The sequence below is a fragment of the Onychostoma macrolepis genome, chromosome 07 (genome assembly GCF_012432095.1).
Source record: "Onychostoma macrolepis isolate SWU-2019 chromosome 07, ASM1243209v1, whole genome shotgun sequence".
NCBI classification, from domain to species: Eukaryota; Metazoa; Chordata; class Actinopteri; order Cypriniformes; family Cyprinidae; genus Onychostoma; species Onychostoma macrolepis.
Window position 1 is genome coordinate 381,844 of NC_081161.1, and position 25,128 is coordinate 406,971.

Genomic DNA, 25,128 nt, shown 5'->3' on the forward strand with positions numbered 1-25,128 from the left:
GGAGCACAGTTAGTATTCAGGTGAGGGCTCCCTCTGCTGGTTAGGTCTTACACCATGGCTTTGTATTAGCAAAAGTTCGCACAGTTTTTTGAGGGATAAGCATATCCTCACAAAAATGTATGTAACTACTTACAACATCTGTTAAATCATCAATATCAGAACATGAATTTTCAAAAACCTCCAAATTTGTGCAATCAAAACATCCTTGCAATGCTAAAGATGAATCCTCAAACCATTTCCTGATACATTTGGTTTCAGCCTTATACTTTTTTAAAACTGTTTTATACACAGGAATTAAAAACACAGTGTTATGGTCAGACAGCCCCAATGGTGGATTACTAATGGATTTATAAGCACCTCTGACGGAACCATAACACAAGTCCAAGGTCTTATTAAATCGCGTTGCACAGGTAACATACTGTTGAAAATTTCGCAATTGATATTTCAAGGAGCAATGGTTAAAATCCCCCATGATAAAATTAGGAGCATCAGGGGAAACATTTTGCAACTTAGAAATAGTTCGTTCGACAGTCTCCTTCACTTTAGCCTCATTTGCTTTAGGGTGAATGTACACCACCGTAACAGAAATTTGAGGAAATTCTCGAGGCAAATAAAACGGCCGTAATGAGACAGAAAGCAGTTCAATGTCTTGGGTGCACAATGTTTCTCTTATAATTACTGGATTGCACCACCTTTTATTAATATATAGACAGACACCGCCTCCTTGCCTTTTACCTGTAATCGATGAATCTCGGTCGGTTCGCAGAGGAGTCCCAAAGCCGTTAATAGTAAAAACGGAGTCACTGTCTTGAGCTTTCAGCCAGGTCTCTGTAAAGGCCAAAATGCAGGTCTCTCTGTATGCATGATGAACATGTACAGTGGCTTGCAGTTCATCAATTTTATTCCTTAGAGATTGGACGTTTGCCATTACGATAGTCGGCAAGGGAATCCTTCTGAGACGCTGCTTCCTCAGTCTTTGACACACGCCACCGTTCTGTCCTCTCTTCCGCGGTTTCCATATTTTTGAATCATCGTTGTTCCTAGAGGCAATTTCCATAAAGCCGCCATCGTTCAGAAAATGTTGTGATCTCATAAAATCCACTGGGTATCGAACAAAATAAGGCCGATGCCACTGAAGCAGAAATTCACAGCTGTACTGGAGCTTCGCGGTAGATCTCACATGTTTTATGTGATTAAGGCATGAGATAAGTGGAGGAATCCATATTATAGTTATAAGCAGCAACTCCATCTTTGCTTTCCACAGGAATATAGATCATCAATTTGCGTTTCAACTACAATTTTTTCAAAACAAACAAATAAACGCACAATAAACATAACACAAACCCGCATTCACATGTGCTTACAGACTCTGCTGCCAGTCGCCGCATGCGCAGCGCGTCTCCTATATATGCATTTGTTTCCCGCCCTCTACGGTGTGCAAAATATCTCTAAACTCTTAGGATCTGTATTATCTTTTAGTTTAATTCTTATAAGAATGAGACCATTGTACCAGTCGCCCTGAGACAATTCAAATGATACCAAACATGACTGTAAATATCATTTGCATTAATGTAGAACGTTACAGTCTACTATTGAGCGTTCTGAGCAGACGGAGTAGAAGGAAGGAAGGGTGAAGGGGTTTAAGAAGAAACAAATGGAAGCGGGGCGTCTCGAAGATGCCGTGCGTGTTTGTACTGTCTGTTTCTCAAGAGATCAAAGTATCTGAGGTTCATTCATCCTTATATACTATTGTCAAATCTCCTTTATCTCCTTAATCTCCTTTATTATCAATAAGAGTTATTTTGTGCTAATGTTACAAGCTGTTCTGTGAAAGAGTTGGTGGGATAGGCTTGATGGCGCTAGGACCTGATTTATGAAAATCCTGTTGTCTTGGGCCTCTTCTGGAATTCGGCTCCTCATGTTTCAACGATGTTCTGATCGAATCTAATGGCTCGTTTCCACTGAGCGGTACGGTGCGGAACAGTTCAGTACAGTACGATTCGGTACGGGTAACCCTGATCGACGATGAAACGCGACAATAAGCACAACTCTGCCTTTTTTTGTTAAATGTCAGTTTTAATGAACAATAATAGCCATTATACAAGTATAACTACAAAGTATAAGAGGCTTATTTAAGAGGAAATAAAGACAAAAAGCAAACAATTCAGTCAAACGTACACTACAGGTCAGCGCTGTTCTGTTCAAAATAACTATATAAAGTTAAACAAAATTAAACATGCTCAGCCAAAATGATATGAACAGGAACAAATCATAGATTCATGAGAAATCAGCATAGCAAATTTTCAAATAGGCGCTATCTTTAAAAATAAACCACAGATTTGAGTTTTAAACAATTACATTCTCGCCTGAAAAACACTTAAAACTACATTTCATGACACAATAACAGTATTTTTTTTTAAATTACGTGGGTTTTTGGGCAATGACGTTTCACAAGTCCACAAGAACAGACAAGAACGCATATTGAGAAACGGCTATTGTCTGTGTGAAAATATAAAATTATAAAATACACTGTTATATTTTTTTGTGTTTGCGCACTCTGAAGTAATAAGCCGAACACAGCAGAGCGGAACGAGTGAAGGAGAAGCTTTATCTGCTTGTATTACGCACAAGTGACGATTCTAGTCAACCAATCAGCGCTCTGCAGTGAGTTTAGCTCCACCCTTCTGGTACCCTTTGCTGTGCTAGGTACCCCAACGGAAGGGTACCAAAAAAGTGGTACGGTACGGTTCACTATTTTGGTACCGTTCACAACTTCTGACAGTGGAAACGGAAATAATTGCGTTCCGTACCGTACTGTGTAAAAACTAAAGGTTCCTGGAGGCACCTTTTGGGGTTCTTCACTTTGCCACTGTGGTGGAACCCTCTGTGGAACCTCTAGGCACCGTTTTAAAAGGGGTGGTTCTCCGAGGAACTTTAACGGTTCCTGGAGGAACCCTTTTATTAAGAATGGTCAGGAACCACCTTGGGTGCTTCGAGGCACCATTTCCTAATTTCAGTTCTTTAATATTTGCACCCCCCACCCCTCCCACTAGTTTATTGCTATTGACATTTTTAATAATTTTAATAAACAAAACTGAAAAACTAAAACAAATGCATATCAAACATTGTTTATTGATAAACAACAAAAATATCCGTAGTTTCAAATAATCTCCTTAAATAGTCAATACTGCACATTACAATCCATTCATGGAAACACAATAGTGTTAATATTGTTATAAACAAAACAAAAAACATTTACACCTTGACAAAACTATAAAGAAATAAATGTGACTCAAATATCTTACAACTTTAAAACACATTTCATGTACCTCAAAAAATAGTACAATTTAAGTTAATAAGTTAAATTACAAATTGAATTAAAATTTTACATACAGTGCAATCAATAGTAACATTTTCTTTCCTGTTCTAAATGGAGGTCACTGATTGGGAACATTCACACAGGACATTTTAAGAAATTGATAAGCTTCAAGATAGCTGTATGTAGCTTAATAAACCTTCACATTTCCAGATTTCTCAGCAGCGGAAGTCGTCATAGTCGGGTAAACTTGAGAGCAGTGAATGGGAGAGTTACACAAATATATTTTTTGCATTCCCATTTGCTCAAATAGCAAAAGAAAAACTCTGCGATAGCATTTTCACGACTTTCAATCAAAGGAAAACAATTGACAGAGACTGATAACAGCAGTCAGAAGAGAGAAGGATGTCACATTCACCGTCCCTCCCACAGACCTTGCATTAAACACCCTCGCATTAGCGTTAACTACTTTTTAATTTTTTTGTAATTTGATACAAATGTGATATAATACAAAGTATAGTGTTATAAATGTACATATATTTTTTTTAAATCAAAATACATAAAAAAAATTAAAAAAAAATTGAGGATTTACGATGCTGAAATGAAAAGGGTCCATGATCTCCTCCAACAGACACTGTAGAAAAAATAGTGCACTTTAGTACTTTTACTGTTAATAAACTATAAGTAATTGAATGCTTTAGAAGAGTTTCTGATGTGTATCTGCAATTGTTCACTTATTTACACACCTTCAAAGGATGGGGTAGGTCCAGAGAGGTCTTTTTTTTTTTTTTTTGTCAGCCAGCAACAGACATCAGCAACTGTCCACAGAGACATATTCATAAAACATACGCAGAACATTACTTTATTAACTGTTGAATAAAAAAAGAATACATGGATATTTTTTAACTGTTTCATTTAGGTCAGTGTAACAGTGTATATAGGATTGGATTCATATATAATTTTGAATTAGGCCGAGCTGAAACACTATTTCAGTTATTTCAATGTCAAAAAATAAAAAATACTTACATAGTGCTGCTCAGCGAACCCTTTGAGATTCAAGAGAACTCATGTATACTGACGAGATAAAATGATAAAACCAGTTTTATGTATGTGTAAATGACTTGAAAAAATAGGATAAAGTTAATATGTTATTAGACAGCCTAACGTTACATGTAACATGGATGTGTGACTATTTAACAAACCTAAACGACAACAAATAGTTCAGAAAAGGAAAAGAAGAGCAATGACTAAAAGAACATAATGAAAAGCTGACTAAAAATTATTATCTGTGACTTAATAGTCTCCATTTCGTCCCACATTATTTGTTAGCATCGCGGCTATCCACCTTTTTCTTGCCATAAAAATGGGTGCGGCCATCTGTAAATTGAACAGTTCGTTTTGCTGCTTAATATGGAAAATGTGTGTGTCTTACAATATTATTATAATGTATTATCTTAATTATCGTTTACTGCACATTATTCTTCTTCTCCTTATTTATCTACAACGGCTAATGAACCGGAAGTCTCGCCCATAGACTTACTTCCGCGTTGAAGAAAAAGATGGATAAAATTAGCGGTTTAGACAAACATTTAAAAAGAAAAACAAACAGTGTCAGCGTAGGAATTAGTTTACAAATAGTAAATCTGTAACTTATATTTATTTTGGAGCTTTAAAACGTTACTCACCTCGCGCAGCGGTTGTTTCTTTGAGGAAAGGAGCGTTACTTTCTTTGTATTTAAAACCGCTCTTGAACGCGCGCGCGAGCAAACAGCAGGAGCGCGAGGACGCCATCCCTCATGCATTTTCCTCTTCTTGAGGACAGCATGAATATTTATTATTATTATATTAATTGTTGAACAATTACTTCTGAATAATTGAAACTTATTTAATTAGGGAAATAAAAATGTCTAAATATACTCTTGTAGCCTACTGATTGTTATAATTAACATATTTCATACATCATCCATTGCACTGATTGCACACACAGCTGAAGGCACTGATCACACAGCTCTCACTAATCACACACTCTATATAAACCCTGGACTTTGTTTCCCTCACTGCTGAGTATTGTGTGTGTTTACCGCTCCCCTAGCCGTAGCAACGCTACAGAGCCCCTGTTAGTTTCCCCTGCCTGTCTTGGATTGTGTTTTCCCGTGTTTGTTCTAGCTCGTGTTCCCTGGATTAACCCTTGCCTTGCCCACTGGATACTGTTCGCCGATCGTCGACCTTCGCTTGCCCTAGGATTACTCTTTGTCTTGTCCCTGCCGTACCTGTTTGCCATTGCTCGACCCTGCCTGTGTTTATGACCATGCCTTTAAATAAAAGCTTGCACTTGGATCCGCACGTCTCACGTCTCGTCAGCCCCGTTACATATATATATATTCCCTATTGCTGAGAACAGTGTTTTCAGAAATAACTTTAGTTGGATATACTGTGGCTGATTTGTAGATGTAATATGTCCCTTTGTTATTTTTTCATTTATTAATTTATTTATTTTTGTTATGACGGCCGATTCTGACTGTGAACAGAACAAGTGTGACCAATTTTAAAACCATTTAGTCTTATACCCAAGTTTTTTGTTTTCACATGGCAAGGGCCACAAAAGGCATTACGTTCCATCCGATAAAGTAAATAATAATATAATAAGTCATATTTAATTTTGTCACATGAATCTCTGGGTTCTTCCAGATGCTGGCTTTTACAAGTAAGATCTTCCAGGAACCACTTCAATGTTAACAGATCTTACAATAACCCTTTTTTAAAATTTGAGTTCCTCCAGGAACCTCCAGAGCACTTTGAGGTCTCACCTATATTTACCAAATATCTATATTTGAGAATAATGATTGGAGAAGAGCTGGGTTAATTTCTTTTAAATACTGTATTAATAATGAAATAAACTAAATGCACTTCAAAATTCTACATACTATTTACCCCTCTTAATTTTTAATATCAAGATTCACTGATATTGATGATGTATGCTGTTTTGTAATAGTGTGAAAGAGATTCTGACTTATTTCTTCACTGTAATGTCATAAACAGGTTTTGGAAGGATTTGACAGAGTTTATATTTAGTTTAATGACTATGAATTATTGCTTTAAAATATATTATTAAAATTTGTATTTTGAAAACAAAAGCAATAAAGATCTCAAATTTATTTTATTAGCAACATTTCACATACAAGAGCAAAAATGTCTTAAAGGGGTCATATAATGGTACATGCACTTTTACAAGTTGATTGTACTGAAATGTGTGTTAGCAGTGCCTGTACACAACCATCATAAAATGATAAAAATCCATCCAGTGTTTTTTTTTTAATCTCCTTATTTGTTTTACCCTGTCTCAAATCAAAATTAAAAATTTATTTAATTAAGGTTAGTTTCCCATAATTGCATAAAAATAAATCAACTGCTTGCCCATATAGCCCAGATAAATCCCATGGACCCCTCATGGACATGTTGGCTGGGTTGAAATATCATTATTTGTTAAAGTTGATTGTGAGCTGCTCAGAAGCCTCCAGATGTTTGTGCTTCAAGCCGCCCAAAACAGCAGCTGTACGAAACACTACACACGCCCTTCACTGATGATCATTTCATTATATTCACTTTCAAACTGTCTCTGAAACACACAGAGGACGATTTTAATCTTTTATCGACTTTTACACTTAAACAAGGCATTAGATTTACACGCGGCTGTGTTCCGTGGCTGATGCTCGGCTTGAGTTTGGTCTGACCGGGGCAAAACAAACATCTCCTCGCCGCGTATTTTAGTCTCCACAGAAAGCCAAGAAGCTCTGCCTGGTGTTCACTGTGTTTCTGCTGCGCTGAACTATTTTAGCACTCGAGTTTAGTCCTTAAATGTAGGAGAAGAAAACACACGCGCGAGGGGCTCGCGGAGGCGCGCAGACACCGAGCGGCGGGTTGAGTCTGTAAGGTTCTCATGTGTTGTTTAAGAGCGCGGTGCCGCGCGAGCGACAGACAGACACTCATTGAAGTCAGTGTTTGAAAGCCTGTAAATCCGCTCCGAGAAATGGCAGAAACCGCTCCAGCTGCTGCCGCTCCGCCGGCCAAAGCGCCCAAGAAGAAGGCCGCCGCCAAAGCCAAGAAAGCAGGTCCAGGCGTCGGTGAGCTGATCGTCAAAGCCGTGTCCGCGTCCAGGAGAGGAGCGGCGTGTCCTCGCCGCGCTGAAGAAAGCTCTCGCCGCCGGCGGCTACGACGTGGAGAAGAACAACTCCCGCGTCAAGCTCGCCATCAAGAGCCTGGTGACTAAAGGCACCCTGCTGCAGGTCAAAGGGACCGGCGCCTCCGGCTCCTTCAAGATCAGCAAGAAGCAAGCCGAGACCAAGAAGAAAGCGGCTCCTAAAGCCAAGAAGCCCGCGGCCAAGAAACCCGCTGCTGCCAAGAAGCCCAAGAGCGCAGCGGCGAAGAAGCCCGCCGCGAAGAAATCGCCCAAGAAGCCCAAGAAACCCGCCGCAGCCGCCGCTAAGAAGCCGACGAAGAGCCCCAAGAAGGCGAAGAAGCCAGCGACGCCCAAGAAAGCAGCCAAGAGCCCCAAAAAGGCCAAGACTGCCAAACCCAAGACGGCGAAGCCTAAAGCTGCTAAACCTAAAGCTGCAAAGCCTAAAGCTGCTAAACCTAAAAAAGCAGCTCCCAAGAAGAAATAAACATCTGTTTTATTCCCCAAAGGCTCTTTTAAGAGCCACACACAGACTCTAAAGAAAGAGCAAAATAAAGACCTGCACTTTGGCTCTTAGTGGAAGAAACAACAAAACATTAGCTTCTCTTATCTTTATGTATTATATCTGTCTGTATTCTTATTATACAATTTAACAAAAGCAAAATAATAATAAAATAACACTAGCTTGCTCTATTATTACTATTATATGGTTTTCTTTATTTTTTTTAATGTAATAAAAAGAACAAAAAAAAGACCTTGCTAAGTATACTAACAGACTTGTTATAACACTTGCATATTATTGCTCTTTTGTTGATTGTCTAACATGGTTACTGTACAAATCACTGTAAACTATTTCTATAAACATATTATTGCACTACTGATATTTTGCTTAGACTATACATTGCTTAATAATATTGTACACGACTGTATTTATTATACTGTTCTTCGTTGTTGCTGTTCATACTGTACATATAACCCTACACAGCTCTCATATTCATATTCTGTACATACTCTGCTTAATATTGTATATAACTCCACTGTACATACTGTAAGTTTTAGTTTCACTTAATCTGCACTAATCTGTGTATAAAATACTATATTCTTGCACTTCTGGTTAGATGCTAACTGTGTTTCATTAGCTCTGTACTCGCGCTCTGCATAATGACAATAAAGTTAAATCTAATCTAATTTAGAAACATACTTATTCATGCTTATTTATATAAACAGCTTCAATGGATCACCGATCTAAATTGAATTAGGTTAAAAACAACATTTAGTAATGCTTTTTGCATTGATATATATATATATTTAAACTTATTCAGCACCCCATCACGATTTATTTAATATTATCTGTCGTGTGTGTTTAGTCTAAATGCAGCACACTCCGGCCGCCTGCTGTGGAGGCGTGGCTTTGGCGGTTTGTGTTGGAGGGAAGTTCAGTGATTGGTTTAAATCTTACAAAGTTCTAAACCAATGAGCGACTGGCACGCTCCTTTAAAATCAGAAGAGCGGGATTCACGGCTTCATTATTTCTGTTAATCAAACGCTGAGATTTCAGTAATCGACAATGAGTGGCAGAGGAAAAACCGGCGGCAAAGCGAGAGCGAAGGCCAAGACTCGGTCGTCCAGGGCAGGGCTGCAGTTCCCCGTCGGTCGCGTTCACAGGCTTCTCCGCAAAGGTAACTACGCAGTGCGCGTCGGTGCCGGTGCTCCCGTCTATCTGGCGGCTGTGCTCGAGTATCTCACCGCTGAGATCCTGGAGCTGGCTGGAAACGCCGCGAGGGACAACAAGAAGACCCGCATCATCCCCCGTCACCTGCAGCTGGCGGTGCGCAACGACGAGGAGCTGAACAAACTCCTGGGCGGAGTGACCATCGCTCAGGGCGGCGTGCTGCCCAACATCCAGGCCGTGCTGCTGCCCAAGAAGACCGAGAAACCCGCCAAAGCCAAGTAAACGAGTCCGGTCTCCTTCTCCAACACAAAGGCTCTTTTCAGAGCCACACACTTCATCTGACAGAGAGCGCTTTTATATATATATATTTATATATATATATTTATTTTTTTTCTCCATCAGTAACGACGTGCCATAAACGTATACAGGTGCTGGTCGTATAATTAGAATATCATCAAAAAGTTGACTTATTTCACTAATTCCATTCAAAAAGTGAAACTTGTATATTATATTCATTCATTACACACAGACTGATATATTTCAAATGTTTATTTCTTTTAATTTTGATGATTAGAGCTTCGTCAGGCAAGTTTGCTGGCCAATTAAGAACAGGGATACCATGGTCTTTATACCAGATACTGGTACCTTTGGCAGTGTGGGCAGGTGCCAAGTCCTGCTGGTAAATGAAATCAGCATCTCCATAAAGCTTGTCAACAGAAGGAAGCATGAAGTGCTCTAAAATCTCCTGGTAGATGGCTGCGTTGACTGTGGACTTCAGAAAACACAGTGGACCAACACCAGCAGATGACATGGCAGCCCAAATCATCACTGACTGTGGAAACTTCACACTGGACTTCAAGCAACATGGATTCTGTGCCTCTCCACTCTTCCTTCAGACTCTGGGACCTTGATTTCCAAATGAAATGTAAAATTTACTTTCATCTGAAAAGAGGACTTTGGACCACTGAGCAACAGTCCAGTTCTTTTCTCCACAGCCCAGTTAAGATGCTTCTGACGTTGTCTCTGGTTCAGAAGTGGCTTGGTAGCCCTTTTCCTGAAGACGTCTGAGCGTGGTGACTCTTGATGCACTGACTCCAGCTTCAGTTTTCTCCTTGTGAAGCTCTCACAAGTGTTTGAATCAGCTTTGCTTGACTGTATTCTCAAGCTTGCGGTCATCCCTGTTGTTTGTGCACCTTTTCCTACCCAAATTCTTCCTTCCAGTCAACTTTGCATTTAATATGCTTTGATACAGCACTCTGTAAACAGCCACACCTTTCAGTAATGACCTTCTGTGACTTACCCTCTTTGTGGAGGGTGTCAATGTTCGTCTTCTGGATCATTGCCAAGTCAGCAGTCTTCCCCATTATTGTGGTTTCAAAGAACAAGAGATACCCAGAATTTATACTGTAGGGATGGTCATTTATTCAAACTCAAATGTAAATATTCTAATATTTTGAGATACTGATTTTTGACTTTCATGAGCTGTAAGCTCTAATCATCAAAATTAAAAGAAATAAACATTTGAAATATAATCAGTCTGTGTAATGAATGAATATAATATACAAGTTACTTTTTTTGAATGGAATTAGTGAAATAAATCAACTTTTTGATGATATTCTAATTATATGACCAGCACCTGTATAATCAAATAGACGTTATTAACCAAAATCAAACGTGTCTGTTCTTTATGGCTTATTGCAAATGTAATAACAGTAGCGATCTGTTGAGGAAGGTTATGAATGAGTGATAGAGAATCAAAATGTAGGTTTATATGCTAAGATGTGTTGTAACTAATTAAAAACAAAAGTATGTTCACACTGCATCTATAATTGCCTCATGTGGCATGACGATATATATATATATATATATATATAGCACAGCATAAATGAGTACACCCCCCTCTAAACTTAAATTCAGCAATTATTCTTTACTTGGATGATATGTTCGGGTTCTTTGGAGATATCATGTTCTAATAAGCCTGTTTGATCAATTACCAAAGAAGAATGTCAAAATTTTTCAGCAAAATAAGATTTTATATAAATGTTGTTGAAAAAATGAGTACACCCTCCTGAAAGATATTAAATGAAACTTAAATAAGGTGGATAGGTTTAAGGCTATTTTTGATCAACAGGTAAGTACATTGAACCAAAACTTTTAAAAACGAGTAATTTCCTGACAATTAAAAGTGTTATAAAGCGCACTGAATCATACTCAGACTTAATGCTGGCAGCAGTGGAAGCACTCGCGAGAGAACTGCCAGGTGACTTATTTCTTAACATAAAAGAGGACAATGTTACAAGAGGTCAATCATTTTGGATCCAAAAGCATCTGAAATGTTGTGGTGTTGCTGGAGGAGGAGAACAGTGAGCAGTGCTGGTTCCCACAGTGAGGTTCAGAGGTAGTAAAGCTCTTATACAGGGGTGAGTGAGTGCTGAAGGTGTGAGGGAGCTGTGCTTTATCAACGCTGTCATGAATTCACACACCGCTGTGTGAAGTAACACAAAAACCTGAAACAGAAGATGCTGCCCTCCCCTCATTCCCTGCATTACTGGGCATTTCTTCAGCATGACAGTGAAGATATTCATTCTCCCACGGTGAAAATCCTTCAGTGGACATGTATTTCACTCAATCTTAGCGCTCTTGAGCAGCTGTGGGGGATTCTGCAGAGACGAGCTGAGCAAACTCCTCATTAAAGAGCAGGTCGTCCTCCAGGAGTTAAACAGCACAGATGTGAACATGTCATGAACTTACACTCAGTGCCAAGAGTCAGAGCAGTATACTCAAAGTTCTGGAGGACATACTAAGTATTACAATATTATACATTTGCTGAATTAAATCTAGGGTGTACTCATTTCTGCAATCCTTCATTTAAACACAGTTGGCTAATTGCTTATCTTACAGAAAATATTGGTATATATTTTGTTGTTTTTGTTAAGTATATGTTTAATATATTTCAATTTTACCATCTTTCCATAAATAATATTAGTGATCATTAAGAAAATACATCTTTATATTTATTCAGAGGGGGTGTACTCATTTATGCTGTGCACTGTATACAATTCATGTCCATTTTTCTGTCCCTAGCCTTTACAGAAATATTACAGCCGAAAAACACTAGGGTTACAATTCATTTATATTTTGAAATGAAACAATATGTTATTTCAACAATTACACCTTGAGTCATTAATGTGGCAATATTTGTTTTTTAATTAATTATATAAAATTCTAAGCACCACAAAGCTGCTCGTCCCCACAGCCATGTGCAGAGGGAAAGTGCTTTGTTTTGAGGTCAAAAACAGGTTTTTCTACCATTTAAAATACAATAATGTATTCATAACTATCAAATGTAAATGGCATAACAAAAATGAATTTAAAAAAAAAACACTGTTTAACAAAAATAAAACAATTATTACAATAATCATTACAAAAAAATAACAATTTCCTGAAGATGTATGAAAAAAGGCCCATGAGTCCACTGTCTCTGTTTTCAGTTATTATAAATGTTCTAATTTATCTCATGATTTCATGTGAAGCTTTTAGTTGAAGTCACTTGTATGACCTGCCTTATTGTTAGGGAACTGTAAAAAACTAGAATACAAATGAATTAAGCTAATTAATTTAGTGAGTACCATGACTGACAGCATATCGTCCTTATAGATAACTGCAGTGAAGATCAGAGTATCAGGTCTTATGTGTCTCTGGTGATTCAGTGTTATTGTGTTTTTCTGTCACATTAAATACATCATCTCCTTATTTCTTGCATTTTCACTATATTTTTCAGTAACTGACTACATGTGCTGAAGGAAAAAAATATTGAGAAATAATATTTCATAAAGCCTTTAATATTCCCAAAGAAGGTAACACCAGTGACAAAAACGGTACATGTGGTTTTTAAATGATTGCATAAAGATTAAATAAAAAATCATTAAGGTGTCATTTATATCATTCATAAAGTCAAAAGGTAATTTAATAATTTGGTCTTAAGTTTAAATGTTAGAAAAATAAAAACATTTTAAGACATCTTGCCAAGTGGACATTTCTGTTGAATTATATATATATATATATATATATATATATATATACACACACACAACATATGTACACATACATAGTACAGTACATATAGCATTACGTTTGTATGATAATTATCCTTGTCCAGTTGCAGTGATTTTATACAAATTAAATTATAATGTTATGTGATGATGTGTTAGTGTAGAGTGTGTGTTTGATTGTAAAGTAATAAACAGAACAAAGGATTTTAAGCGGGAAACACAAACAGCCCTTTTTGAAAACAGAAGCTGCTCAGTCATTGGCTAGCAGTCATGAGCAGACGTCACAAATCACAATCACAGCCAATCACAAGCCTCTGCACCTTCATGACATCATAAGCTCGTGACCCTATGAGGGTTTAAAAGCAGACGCGGAACAGAGAGCAGTATATTCTCTACGTGCTCGGAACAGAGGAAGAGGTTAATCTTCGCGATGGCAAGAACCAAGCAGACGGCTCGTAAATCCACCGGCGGCAAAGCCCCGAGGAAGCAGCTCGCTACTAAAGCCGCCCGGAAGAGCGCCCCAGCCACCGGCGGCGTCAAGAAGCCCCACCGTTACAGGCCCGGGACCGTGGCTCTCCGAGAGATCCGCCGTTATCAGAAGTCCACCGAGCTGCTGATCCGCAAACTGCCTTTCCAGCGCTTGGTGCGAGAAATCGCGCAGGATTTCAAGACGGACCTGCGCTTCCAGAGCTCCGCCGTCATGGCCCTGCAGGAGGCCAGCGAGGCTTATTTGGTCGGTCTGTTTGAGGACACCAACCTGTGCGCCATCCACGCCAAGAGAGTCACCATCATGCCCAAAGACATCCAGCTGGCGCGCCGCATCCGCGGAGAGCGCGCTTAAACCCGCCGCTGCAGCCGCACCCCAAAGGCTCTTTTAAGAGCCACCGACACCGCACTGAACGAGACCGTTTCCACTGTATCTGAACCCAAATATAACTTATAGCAAGTACAATTGTGCTCACGAGCTTAATGAATGTAGACTGGGTCTTATCTTGTGCCATTTTATTTATTTTAGTTCCTTATCACAAAGGTTATGTGTGTGTATGTGTATTAGATGTGCTCAAATGTATTCATACCCTTGGTTTGGCAAATATAAACCATGGCTGTGAAAGTAAATCTATCATTATTTAAAACTAAACCACTTTGGTCATGAATATTCATACCCTTTTATTCAATACTTGCTGCAATCTCTTTTGCTAATATAGCAGCTGAGTTTTCTCTTTAATGTCTGATGAGTTCAGAGAACACGAGACCCTTCCTTCCTCCAGAAGCTCTCCAGATCCTTCAGATTCACAGCTGTATGCTGCTGCTTCTCTTCAGTTCGCTCCACTCGTCTCAGGTCATCAGGCTCATCGTATTAATATTCATAAGAACAGTTTTAACATATATTTACTTATTTGTGCTTATAGCTTTTATGAGTATGATGATTTATAACACCGTGAACATGTTGCATCCACTTCTTACAATGGATTACATTTCACATAATTTTATTGTATTATGTCTCATATCTTGCCATCGTTCTTATGCTACTTTACTAAAAGCAAAGACCACTTATAAGTATAGTAATAATAATAGTAATAATATTTTTATTCTCTCAAACAGCCATCAGATCAGATGAATGTGTGAAAGTATTTTTACTATAATTGTTATGATTATTTATAAAACGATATAAGTTTTTTTTTTTATAATGCATTACGCATTCATTATAATGCCTTAAGAATACCATTATAATGTATTATAAAAATGTGCTTCATAGAAAGTGTGAGCATGGAGAGTCATGGAAAGCTTTTATTGGTATTTAATAGAATGAAGCCATGAGTCTGAACAAGATATCCAGGATCTCTGCAGAAAAATAGGCCCACAACATTACAGATCCAGCTGTGTATTTCAGTGTACAGATGGGGTAACTGTTAAAAAGGGGTAACTGTTTTTTTTTTTAGTTTCATTTGATCATATAAAACAGTCCCGTTTGAAGTTCCAGTCGTGTCTAGCGGATGAATTGATAGTTTTCACGTGACGTCCATAGACTGTAAAAAACATGGACGTAGTGTCCGTGACGTCACTCGTAGGTTTCTGAAGAGCATTTTTGAAGCCTAAAGTGGGCGGAGCCGACCGCCGCCATCTTGAAAAGTCAAATGCCGTGACAGCGTATCACACGTAAAATCAATAACTGTTTGCAATTAAATCCTTTTTCTATCTTTTCTTGTAACTCGTGAATTTTAAAATCTTCCGTGTTGGCTTCAGAGAGAGCGGGAGGTTGCTGCTTGGTGACGTCACACTCTTAACGCCCACCTGGAGGACAAAACAAGGCTTTGCTCCACTGACCGCCAGTTATTTTCAGATGAACCCAGAATATAAACACAAATTAAATGGTGTCCCATAGAAAACCATTACAAAACACAGAACCATTTAATGCATTACGTTCATATTCCTATGCTCATGCTTGCCTATATAAATTAAGCATATTCAATAAGGCGTGTACTAAATTTGTTCTTTTAATATCACTGTTTTTAATACATTAAGACACTTTAAGTGTTTTTCACAATGTTTTGTCGCGCTGTTTAGTGATTGAAATATTGAGGCGGGTGCATATAATATGGACTGCAATTGGCCAAAACTTGCATTCTGTTCACATATTTTCTTTTATTCTTTTGAGAGGTGATCTGAATATCTGGCTTTCTGATCCCAAAACTGTTTTCTGCAGTTCTCCAGCTGTGATCCCTGAGAGTCTTTAGCCACTCAAACTCTCCTCCTCACCGTGCTTTGAGACAAAATAGACCCATGTTCTCTTCCAGGCAGATTTGTAACATTTTCTGTTGATTGGAATTTTTTAATTATTGCCCTGATGGTGGAAATGGGAATTTGCAATGCTTCAGCTCTTTTCTTACAGCCACTTTCTAATTTGTGAAGTTCAACAATGAATTTGGCCTTTGTGTTCCCTCATATTTATATTCTTGTGAATCAGGAAGCCAAGGCTGGATAACTTCATGTTCCTACTAGCCCCCTTAAAATAAAATATAAAATATATATATATTTTTTTTAATGAAATATGAAATGGATAAACAATGCAGATTTATTTTCACAGCCTTCTTTGATCACATTTACGAAGGGTATGGATAATTTTGAGCACAGCTGTATATATATACACACAGAATGCTGGTGAATATGATAACAGCAAATGCACGTAATTGCTTGCGGTTCTAAACAACGATAATGATGATCTGCAAGTCGCTGGTCTGTCAAAGGCGTACATTTAAATATTATTTAGATATTATGCAATAAAGTATATTTGTCAAATGAATCTTATAAAACATGCATTTTAATACGAAACAATGCACAAACATTGTTAGATCAGGGTTGGGGTTAAACCACATTTCGTGCTGGAACTAGCGGGGGAGGGGCGAGTCATGTGACGCGGAGCTGGTTTCAGTTAGGTCCTGTAAGCAACTGTAAAAGGCCTCCCTGGAGCACTTGCGCCTTATTCTTCTTCATCGCTTAACTCGAGCAAGAAGCATCTGAATCATGTCTGGAAGAGGCAAAGGCGGGAAAGGACTCGGGAAAGGAGGCGCTAAGCGTCACCGGAAAGTGCTGCGCGATAACATCCAGGGAATCACCAAACCCGCCATTCGTCGTCTGGCGCGCCGCGGCGGCGTCAAGCGCATCTCCGGTCTGATCTACGAGGAGACCCGCGGGGTGTTGAAGGTGTTCCTGGAGAACGTTATCCGCGACGCCGTCACCTACACCGAGCACGCCAAGAGAAAGACCGTCACCGCCATGGACGTCGTGTACGCGCTCAAACGACAGGGACGCACCTTGTACGGCTTCGGAGGATAAACGCCTTCAATCAGAACAAACCCAACGGCTCTTTTAAGAGCCACCCACACCGACACAGAAAGAGCTCATGTTGCTGGTTTATGCTGGAGGTGAAAATAAAAACGATACACAACACTAGTTTATAAATCTGTTTTAGAAACTGAAACTAGTTTAATGTTGGTGTGTGTATTGTACCGAGAATATACGCGTTTTCATAACGTTGAGCCAGAAACTGATTTTAGTTTTTAAAAAAGCTTTTATAACCAAGTTCCTCGAATCTGAAAACACACCTGTTAATAAAGCTCTTACTCATTCTGATCCTGATGTTGGAGCTCGTATAAAGTCAGGTGTTTGAGGCACACAATCAAAGCATGTCTTTGTGCGTTATACAGCGTCCTGATTCGCTTTTTTAGCTGGTTCTTTGAATTTAAGTTATTTATAAAAAAAAAAAATGAGATGGCGGTGATACTTGATACAAGTAAAATTAGCGGACAGCAGAGAAAAATAAAGTGTTTAATAATTATTGCTCTTTTCTCCAAATTATTTAAATCGGTCTATAAGGGTTTATATGATATTTGAGGCCCATTTCTTATTAAAAACAAAAAAAAAAGAGCGGGAATTAAAACAAAGGAAGCTCAGTGGTGGGGGCTGATGTCGCTCAAACATGGAGCGATGGGCGGGGCTATCATTTCACCGGGTGATTGGCCCTCGTTCCGCTCGTGGTTCTTCCAGTTGTCCAATCACGGTCGAGTTTATGGGTGTGGTCTGTGGAAACACGCAATCAGAAGAATCCACATCTCTGTGTAAATTAGCATAGGTGAGTGAATAAACGGCTCTGTGCGGCTCTTTCTAATCATTGTCTCGTCAGCAGCATCATGCCTGAACCAGCGAAGTCCGCGCCTAAGAAGGGCTCCAAGAAGGCCGTCACAAAGACCGCGGGGAAGGGAGGAAAGAAGCGCAGAAAGACCAGGAAGGAGAGCTACGCTATCTACATCTACAAGGTGATGAAGCAGGTTCATCCCGACACCGGGATCTCTTCCAAGGCGATGGGGATCATGAACTCTTTCGTCAACGACATCTTCGAGCGCATCGCCGGTGAAGCGTCTCGTCTCGCTCACTACAACAAGCGCTCCACCATCACTTCCAGAGAGATCCAGACCGCCGTGCGTCTGCTGCTGCCCGGGGAGCTGGCCAAACACGCCGTGTCTGAGGGCACCAAGGCCGTCACCAAGTACACCAGCTCCAAGTAGAGCAGCCTGAGGCTGTTAAACACCCCCAAAGGCTCTTTTAAGAGCCACCCATCTACTCGCTTAAAGAGCTTCTAATATCTTAATTACTGTAATGTAACACTTGGTCAAATAGCTAAATTTTAAGTTTTAGGTTATAACAATTCATGTTATAAAAATGCAGTTTGATTCTTGACGTCTGTAGTTATTATTTGCGGGAATGCATTATTTAAACGCCGATTTCTGTTTTAAAATGCAGTTTCCGTAACATTTGAGGATGTTCAGGTAAACCAAACAGAATTTTATAAATAAAAAACATTGCACTGAATTTCTTGTTTTGTGTGCGTTGTTCTACTCAAAAGGGTGTATAATTCACAGTGATGTGTACTATAAAGTGCATTAGTAATTAGTGTAACTGCCTCATAATACAACACATCTAATTACTCCAGAACACCTTTACATGCACTTCTGTATCTCACATCACCGTAATCAAACACGGACAAAACAGTACTTTCAACAAGATGTTTCTTGGCTGATGTGGTAAACAGAACTATTTCAATAATAAAAAAATAAAATAAGTCTAGATTTAAGATTGTTAAATGATTAGTTATGTGGGTAGTAAGAGTCAAGGAGATATTGTCACATCCCTAGGATACAGGCCTATGTATTATTTAAAAATTCATTGTTGAGGTTTGTTTTTCTGCCCCTTTGGGTGTGCTCTCTCTCTCTCTCTCTCTCTCTCTCTCTCTCTCTCTCTCTCTCTCTCTCTCTCTCTCTCTGTGTCTCTCTCTCTCTGTGTCTCTCTCTCTCTGTCTCTCTCTCTCTCTCTCTCTCTCACTCTCTCTCTCTCTCTCTCTCTCTGTGTCTCTCTCTCGCTCTCTCTCTCTCTCTCTCTCTCTCTCTGTGTCTCTCTCTCTCTCTCTCTCAATTCAATTCAAGGGGTGCTTTATTGGCATGACAAAACTATACATTTGTATTGTTAAAGCAATTGCAGCTGGGCTGCTTACAAATAGTGCATATATGTATTAACAAAGAGAAAAAAAGAATAATAGTAATAATATATAAAAGTATTAAGCATGTAATGCAAAATTAATTTCTAATGTATGTAAGTATATACACTAGAAAAAATAAATAAATAAGATCAGGGATTAGACAAATTTACAGAAGCAAAATGTAGATCTAAGTAATATAGCAGAGTAATATGGTTTAATATAATGTAGATGAGCTGGAAACTTCAGATCAGGGCAGATTGAGTGTTTTCTCTTCTGTGGTGACAGACACATATTGAGCAGCAAACACACAGCAGTTCTTGTGTTCTCACAGATACGGCATCTTCTCCTGGTCTGAGAGAGTTTTAAATGTTGGATGGATCTGCTGTATTTTATCAGAGAACTCTGTCCGTATGTCGGTGTATTTGGAGCATTCTGTGAGGAAGTGCAGCTCTGTTTCCATCTGATTCAGATCACAGTGTGAACACAATCTCTGCTCCGGGGGCAGCCATGTTTTTCTGTGTCTCGTCTCTATCATCAGCTTGTGTCCGCTGAGTCTGTATCTGGTCAACGTGCTTCTGAGTTTCTGATCTGACACTGTGTACAGATACTCTGCCATACTGTACTCTCTCTTTAGGGCCGAATAGCATTGCATCTTACTCTGCTGTTGTGTTTGTGTTTGCCAGTGAGTGATGTAACTCTGTTTGATTTGTGCAGTAATCTGATTGATTCTGATGTGATTCAGAGCATCAGCAGATGTTAGTGAAGCATCAGGACTGAAGCTCTGGATCAGCTGAGGGAAGGGCTTGCTCTCTTTGCTCGTCTCTTGGTATTGCAGGGCTTTATAATGATATGATGCGTGCTTTATCTCTCAGTTCTGTCACAGCATGGTTAAAGTTTCCAGTGGATGTGATTTTCAAGCCCAGGTAGTTGTAGTGTGATGTGTGTGTTATCTGGTTAGTGCCTAATGTAAATGTGTGTTGTGTTCCCTGGGATCTGGATCTTTTCTGAAATATTATAATTTTGGTTTTCTTCAGGTTGACTGTCAGGGCCCAGGTCTGGCAGGTTCTGCTGTAAACCGTGTTGAGTGGGAGACAGCAGAACCAGATCATCCGCATACAGCAGGCATGGCCAGTCAATGTTAATATTTTCCTAGTTTTATTACAGAGCTGCGTACACCAAATCTGCATGGGCCCACAGGTACAAAAGTTGTTCTGGGCCCGATCGGGCTGGCCCACACTGGGCCATCATTGGATTAATGTGGACAGTCCCATAGTGTGGTCTGCTCACAGAGAGCCTGCGGTGAGCCCAAAGCTGAGGGCCTCGCCTGGGCAAGCCTGCACTGGGCCTGTTTAGGTTTGGTGTGGGCTGGCCCTAACCCACTGTGCCCACAAAAAGCCAGCATGGGCCCCGCAGAGACATGTTTGCAGGGTATATTGCTTCCTTTTGTTTTTTTTTGTACTTTTGCGTATTTACATTTTTGGCTATATGTAGCTGTATTAACCTGAATTGAATGTTTCCTATTTTGTATTTAATAAATCCATTTGAAATCCCTTTGACTACTGTACATTTTTGACAATATAGACATTACCCTTATGAAAGGAAAATATATTTACCAATATATTTCTTAAAATATATTGTAATATATTATTTTTCCCTTTTATTTTCCAATATATTATATATTTGCATACATTTAATAATATATTGATGATACATATATTATACACTATATTATATATTCATGTAATATATTGCAATATATTGCAAAATATACAAATGATTGCCGCTTTCAATATATTACAATATATTGAACGTGAATATATAATATATGCGTTATATATCCCAAAATATATGCAATATTATATTTATAAATATCTACCATAATGTATTTCAATTTATATGGGAAAATGTTTTGGTAATATATGTAAAGATATAGTGTCACATGTATGTTTAATACATGGTAGAATATATTTTAAATATATGTAAAATTATATGGAATTATATACATGAAATATATGTACACATATTTGTTCAATATATTGTGGAATACATTTTAAATATGTAATATTATCAAATATAATGTGAAAATATGTGAAATATATATATACACACAATATGTGTACATATGAGAACATGCACATACAATGTATATACATATATGGTGATATATATATATAGTATATTTACATGTAACATCTAAAATATGAATTAATAAATATGTAATCTGCAATATATGTGCAAACCTTTATACCACATATTAACACAGACTAATGGGTAATCTATCATAAGTCACCTTTATTTTCTTTTAATCAGGCAGATAATAAAGAGCTACACAGGCCTACCAGTATTAAAACCATTTGGTCAGATAAACTTAACATTTTTAAATGGTACCATTGAACACAAAATATTAATTATAAATTAAAGCAATTACAATGTTCTAAACATTCAGCAGTGCTGTTATAAAATATAAATAACATTTCTATAAAAGAAAAACAAAAAAATAATAATTATAAATAAATAAAAACTGTGGAAAAGCCAAGAAATATGCCAAAAGAACAGTGCGTTATCCTGGTTAGGAGTCCATCTTGGTTCTTCACTGATTTAAACGAGCACACTTTTGGACTTCAGCTGGTGTCTTAGCTCGCAGATTCTACCATTAATGGATTTTCTGACATCAGCTTCCTTGGCCGTCGGAAACTGGTTTACAACAGTATCTGTGGAACAGAACAACAATGATTACTCTACCCCTCCTCACTCCTCCAGCTGCCCCTCAGGTTTGCAAAAATCTCGACCCCCTCCCCCCGCCTGGTTGATTCTGGAAAGCACCAGCTCTAAAAACTATTTACCTAGTAAAGCTTGAAGTTTCCTCGGGTCGAGAGCCTTCCGACGATCAGCACAGGGATCCAGCTTGCTGACCCCTCCTTTCAGGTTGGACTTGAGGAGGATATCCACACTGAAGAGCCCCATCAGTAGCACCCGTGCCATCCCATTGGGGGTGGTACTAGCTTTTGCAGTCTCCCAACAATGTGACGAGACAGTGACTGTTCCATCATTTCCGATTTTCACCTTTTGTAAACAAACAAAAAAAATTAATAAATAAATAAGACCTTAAGCCAGGGGTGCCCAATCCTGCTCCTGCCGACTGACTGTCCTGCACAGTTCATCTCCAACCCTAATCAAACACACCTGAAGCAACCAATTAAGGTCTTCAGGATCACTTAAAAATTAAAGGCAGGTGTGTTTGATTAGGGTTGGAGATGAACTGTGCAGGACAGTCGATCGGCAGGAGCAGGATTGGGCACCCCTGCCTTAAGCAAAGAAATAAACAAGGAAAATCACCACAAGCAATAGAATGTCAAAAAAGCTTTAATTTTTGTTTAAAGGACAACAGCACTCGCATGCGCTGATTACATGCAGAGGTACTCTTGATAATGTTGGAAGGTGTGATTTGGAGAAGAAGAATTGTTGAATAAAGTCGTTAATTTTGTTTTCTTTGCGCACAAAAAGTATTCTCATAGCTTCGTAAAATTGATCTAATTAATCCAGTGATGGATTATTTTACAAATGTCCTTACTATGTTTCTAGGTCTGGGAACATTTCAGTTGTATTGCTGTCTATGGAGGCTCTCGGATTTCATCAAAAATATCTCAGTTTGTGTTGAAGATGAACGAAGGTCTTACGGGTTTGGAACAACATGCGGCTGAGTAATTAATGACAGAATTCTAATTTTTGGAGGGAACTAATTCTTTAAAGGGACAGGTTCACCTCAAAATGAAAATTACCACCATTTACCCACTATCATGTCATGCCAAACACATACGAATCTTGTTCATCTATGGAACAAAAATTAAGATATTTTTAAAACTCTCTCACCATTTTGTCAATCCACTGAAAGTCTAGGCAATCAATATTAAGCTTAAAGACAAGTTTATCCATATGCATAAAGTGGTTTCATTCAAGTCTTCTAAAGAAGACACAAACATTAACTGAGAAGCTTGAGCTAAGGGTTTTTTATTATGAGTCAAAGCCTAAACTTAAAACTTTTTGAAGTTTGAAAAAGACTGCCTAGACTTCCAATGGATAGACAAAAACAAAAGAATATCAAAAATATATACTTTTGTTTGAAGATTAATAAAATTCATTCAAAATTGGTTTGGAACAACATGAGGGTGAGTAAACCATGACAGAATTTACTTTTTTTTTTGTGAACTATCCATTTAAGACAACTCAAATGTTAACTCAACTATTCAGTCATTTCTGCCGATCTCAGCTAAAAGTTTAAAATGTTGCCAAGTAAATATAAAGTTGTCTTGTGTCCTACCTTGTGTGTCTTGAAGAAAAAAAAAAAAAAAAGTCTTATTTTCAGATAGTAGTAGATCTTCCAGGATCCTAGCTTGAATGACTGATGTCATTATTGTTCCTGAAGACAAAACACAAAGTTACAGAAATTTAACTCACAATTAAGCAACATTTATGGACTGCTTATTTTTATGAATCATAATAAGACAACTTTCAACCACTACAAACTTAGCAATGGCAATTACCTGATATCTTTATGAAAAACCAAAGCAACTTTAGGATAAGTGCAAGTAGAAATATAAAAGATCATTTTTCCATCTATATTAGTGAAGTATATAATTATATAACTATAATCAGAACTTAAAAGACTTCACTGGTATTCTTCTGAACCAACACAACATGCAAAAGACTTTGACAGAATGATCAACAAACTGAAATTTAAGATGTTATTCACTTTGCCAATTCAGTCTGAATCAAAATGGTGGCACACACTACATTATATCAAACATGACTGGTTTTTAGATGTCATGATGTCATTCTTGTGGGATGTTAGTTGAGGTTTGTGATTTTTCATCTGTGTATTCATGATTTGATCAATGTTTAAGTTAAATTTCAATCTAATATTCACAAAAAGTATAGTTTGCTTCAGAAGACTTAACATTTGTGCTGCTGGTCATCATTACATCTGCATTAATAGCAATTCATCAAAAATAAAACTGAAAAACGATGTATTTAAATAACTGTTTATAACGTGACAAATTACATCTTGTACAACACTGTAGCCCATCAATTTGTTTAATGTGAATTCTACTTACTTCATTTTAGGTTCATATTAGTTTTGCAGCCTTCCTGTTGCCAGTGACATCACACCACCCTCGCTGCCTTTGCTCTGAAAACATTGATTTCAAAAGCACGACAAAAATTTGTTAGTATGAATTTTAAATAATTCATAACAAAGTGTAAAACTTTAACTAAAGTTAACAAAAAAGCCATTATAAACGGTCCTCAGCCCTTTGTTCACCGGGGCTTCGGCGGATTTAGTAAACTTGATCAGCATCACATGGATATTCTAGATGAAACTGACAAAGCGGATAATAAATAACGATTAACAAAACGTTTAAACGTGTAATACCTTGCTTCAGATCTGTGGCGCGAGTGACGGTTAGAGATGAGGAAGATGCTCTGTCGGTCGTCTCTCTGGTTTAAAAATATAATTTGCGTGTTTGTCTGTGTTCGGCTGTGAGAAACCACACACACACACAAAAATCTCTCTTAATTTACCACCACTGACAAACTGTTGTGTATAACACTGCATATTTAACACTTGCCGTTGATAACTTTGATGTAATGGCGCGTTAGCTCCTTGCTTCTTTGCTAGCTAGCATTACACGCATTATGATAACTGAGCTGATTAATCTTCAAAAGTTGACAAAACACAAAACGGTTCAAAAGTGCTTTAAATAGGAATAAAGAAGGTCGAATGCTTACCTGTTATTCTCCGTGACCGCGTCTCGAGCCGTCCGGCTGTGATCCTCCCGTGGGCCGTGACGTGAGCTGCAGCGGGGATGAGCCGCGAGCGGACGTTAC

General features: G+C 38.3%; 4 protein-coding genes, 1 long non-coding RNA gene and 1 pseudogene across 6 annotated transcripts; 5 read left to right on the plus strand and 1 right to left on the minus strand.

Annotated features, from left to right (window-relative positions):
- The first annotated feature begins 7,307 nt into the window (after positions 1–7,307).
- On the plus strand, positions 7,308–8,168 carry LOC131543474 (histone H1-like; annotated as a pseudogene).
- An 872-nt stretch (positions 8,169–9,040) lies between these two features.
- Positions 9,041–9,492, plus strand: LOC131543486 (histone H2A-like). The gene has a single exon (XM_058780870.1). The coding sequence runs from the start codon at positions 9,058–9,060 to the stop codon at positions 9,442–9,444; it is 387 nt and encodes a 128-aa protein (XP_058636853.1). The 5' UTR covers positions 9,041–9,057; the 3' UTR covers positions 9,445–9,492.
- Positions 9,493–13,619: 4,127 nt separating this feature from the next.
- On the plus strand, positions 13,620–14,199 carry LOC131543476 (histone H3). Its single transcript, XM_058780858.1, has one exon. It carries the CDS (start codon positions 13,645–13,647, stop codon positions 14,053–14,055), a length of 411 nt encoding a protein of 136 aa, XP_058636841.1. The 5' UTR covers positions 13,620–13,644; the 3' UTR covers positions 14,056–14,199.
- Positions 14,200–16,702: 2,503 nt separating this feature from the next.
- LOC131543502 (histone H4) lies at positions 16,703–17,092 on the plus strand. Its single transcript, XM_058780888.1, has one exon. It carries the CDS (start codon positions 16,737–16,739, stop codon positions 17,046–17,048), a length of 312 nt encoding a protein of 103 aa, XP_058636871.1. The 5' UTR covers positions 16,703–16,736; the 3' UTR covers positions 17,049–17,092.
- A 769-nt stretch (positions 17,093–17,861) lies between these two features.
- On the plus strand, positions 17,862–18,325 carry LOC131543489 (histone H2B 1/2-like). Its single transcript, XM_058780874.1, has one exon. It carries the CDS (start codon positions 17,903–17,905, stop codon positions 18,275–18,277), a length of 375 nt encoding a protein of 124 aa, XP_058636857.1. The 5' UTR covers positions 17,862–17,902; the 3' UTR covers positions 18,278–18,325.
- Positions 18,326–24,424: 6,099 nt separating this feature from the next.
- LOC131543513 (uncharacterized) lies at positions 24,425–25,128 on the minus strand. 2 transcript variants are annotated; one of them, XR_009271922.1, is made up of 3 exons: positions 25,030–25,128; positions 24,674–24,778; positions 24,425–24,610 (listed from the first exon to the last, which is right to left on the minus strand). It is a non-coding gene; the product is annotated as an uncharacterized LOC131543513 (long non-coding RNA). The 2 variants fall into 2 exon arrangements; XR_009271923.1 differs by having other exon boundaries at positions 24,674–24,738; positions 25,030–25,115.

Coding starts and splice junctions, on each gene's coding strand:
- LOC131543486 (XM_058780870.1), top strand. CDS start 9,058: ATGAGTGGCAGAGGAAAAACCGGCGGCAAAGCGAGAGCGAAGGCCAAG.
- LOC131543476 (XM_058780858.1), top strand. CDS start 13,645: ATGGCAAGAACCAAGCAGACGGCTCGTAAATCCACCGGCGGCAAAGCC.
- LOC131543502 (XM_058780888.1), top strand. CDS start 16,737: ATGTCTGGAAGAGGCAAAGGCGGGAAAGGACTCGGGAAAGGAGGCGCT.
- LOC131543489 (XM_058780874.1), top strand. CDS start 17,903: ATGCCTGAACCAGCGAAGTCCGCGCCTAAGAAGGGCTCCAAGAAGGCC.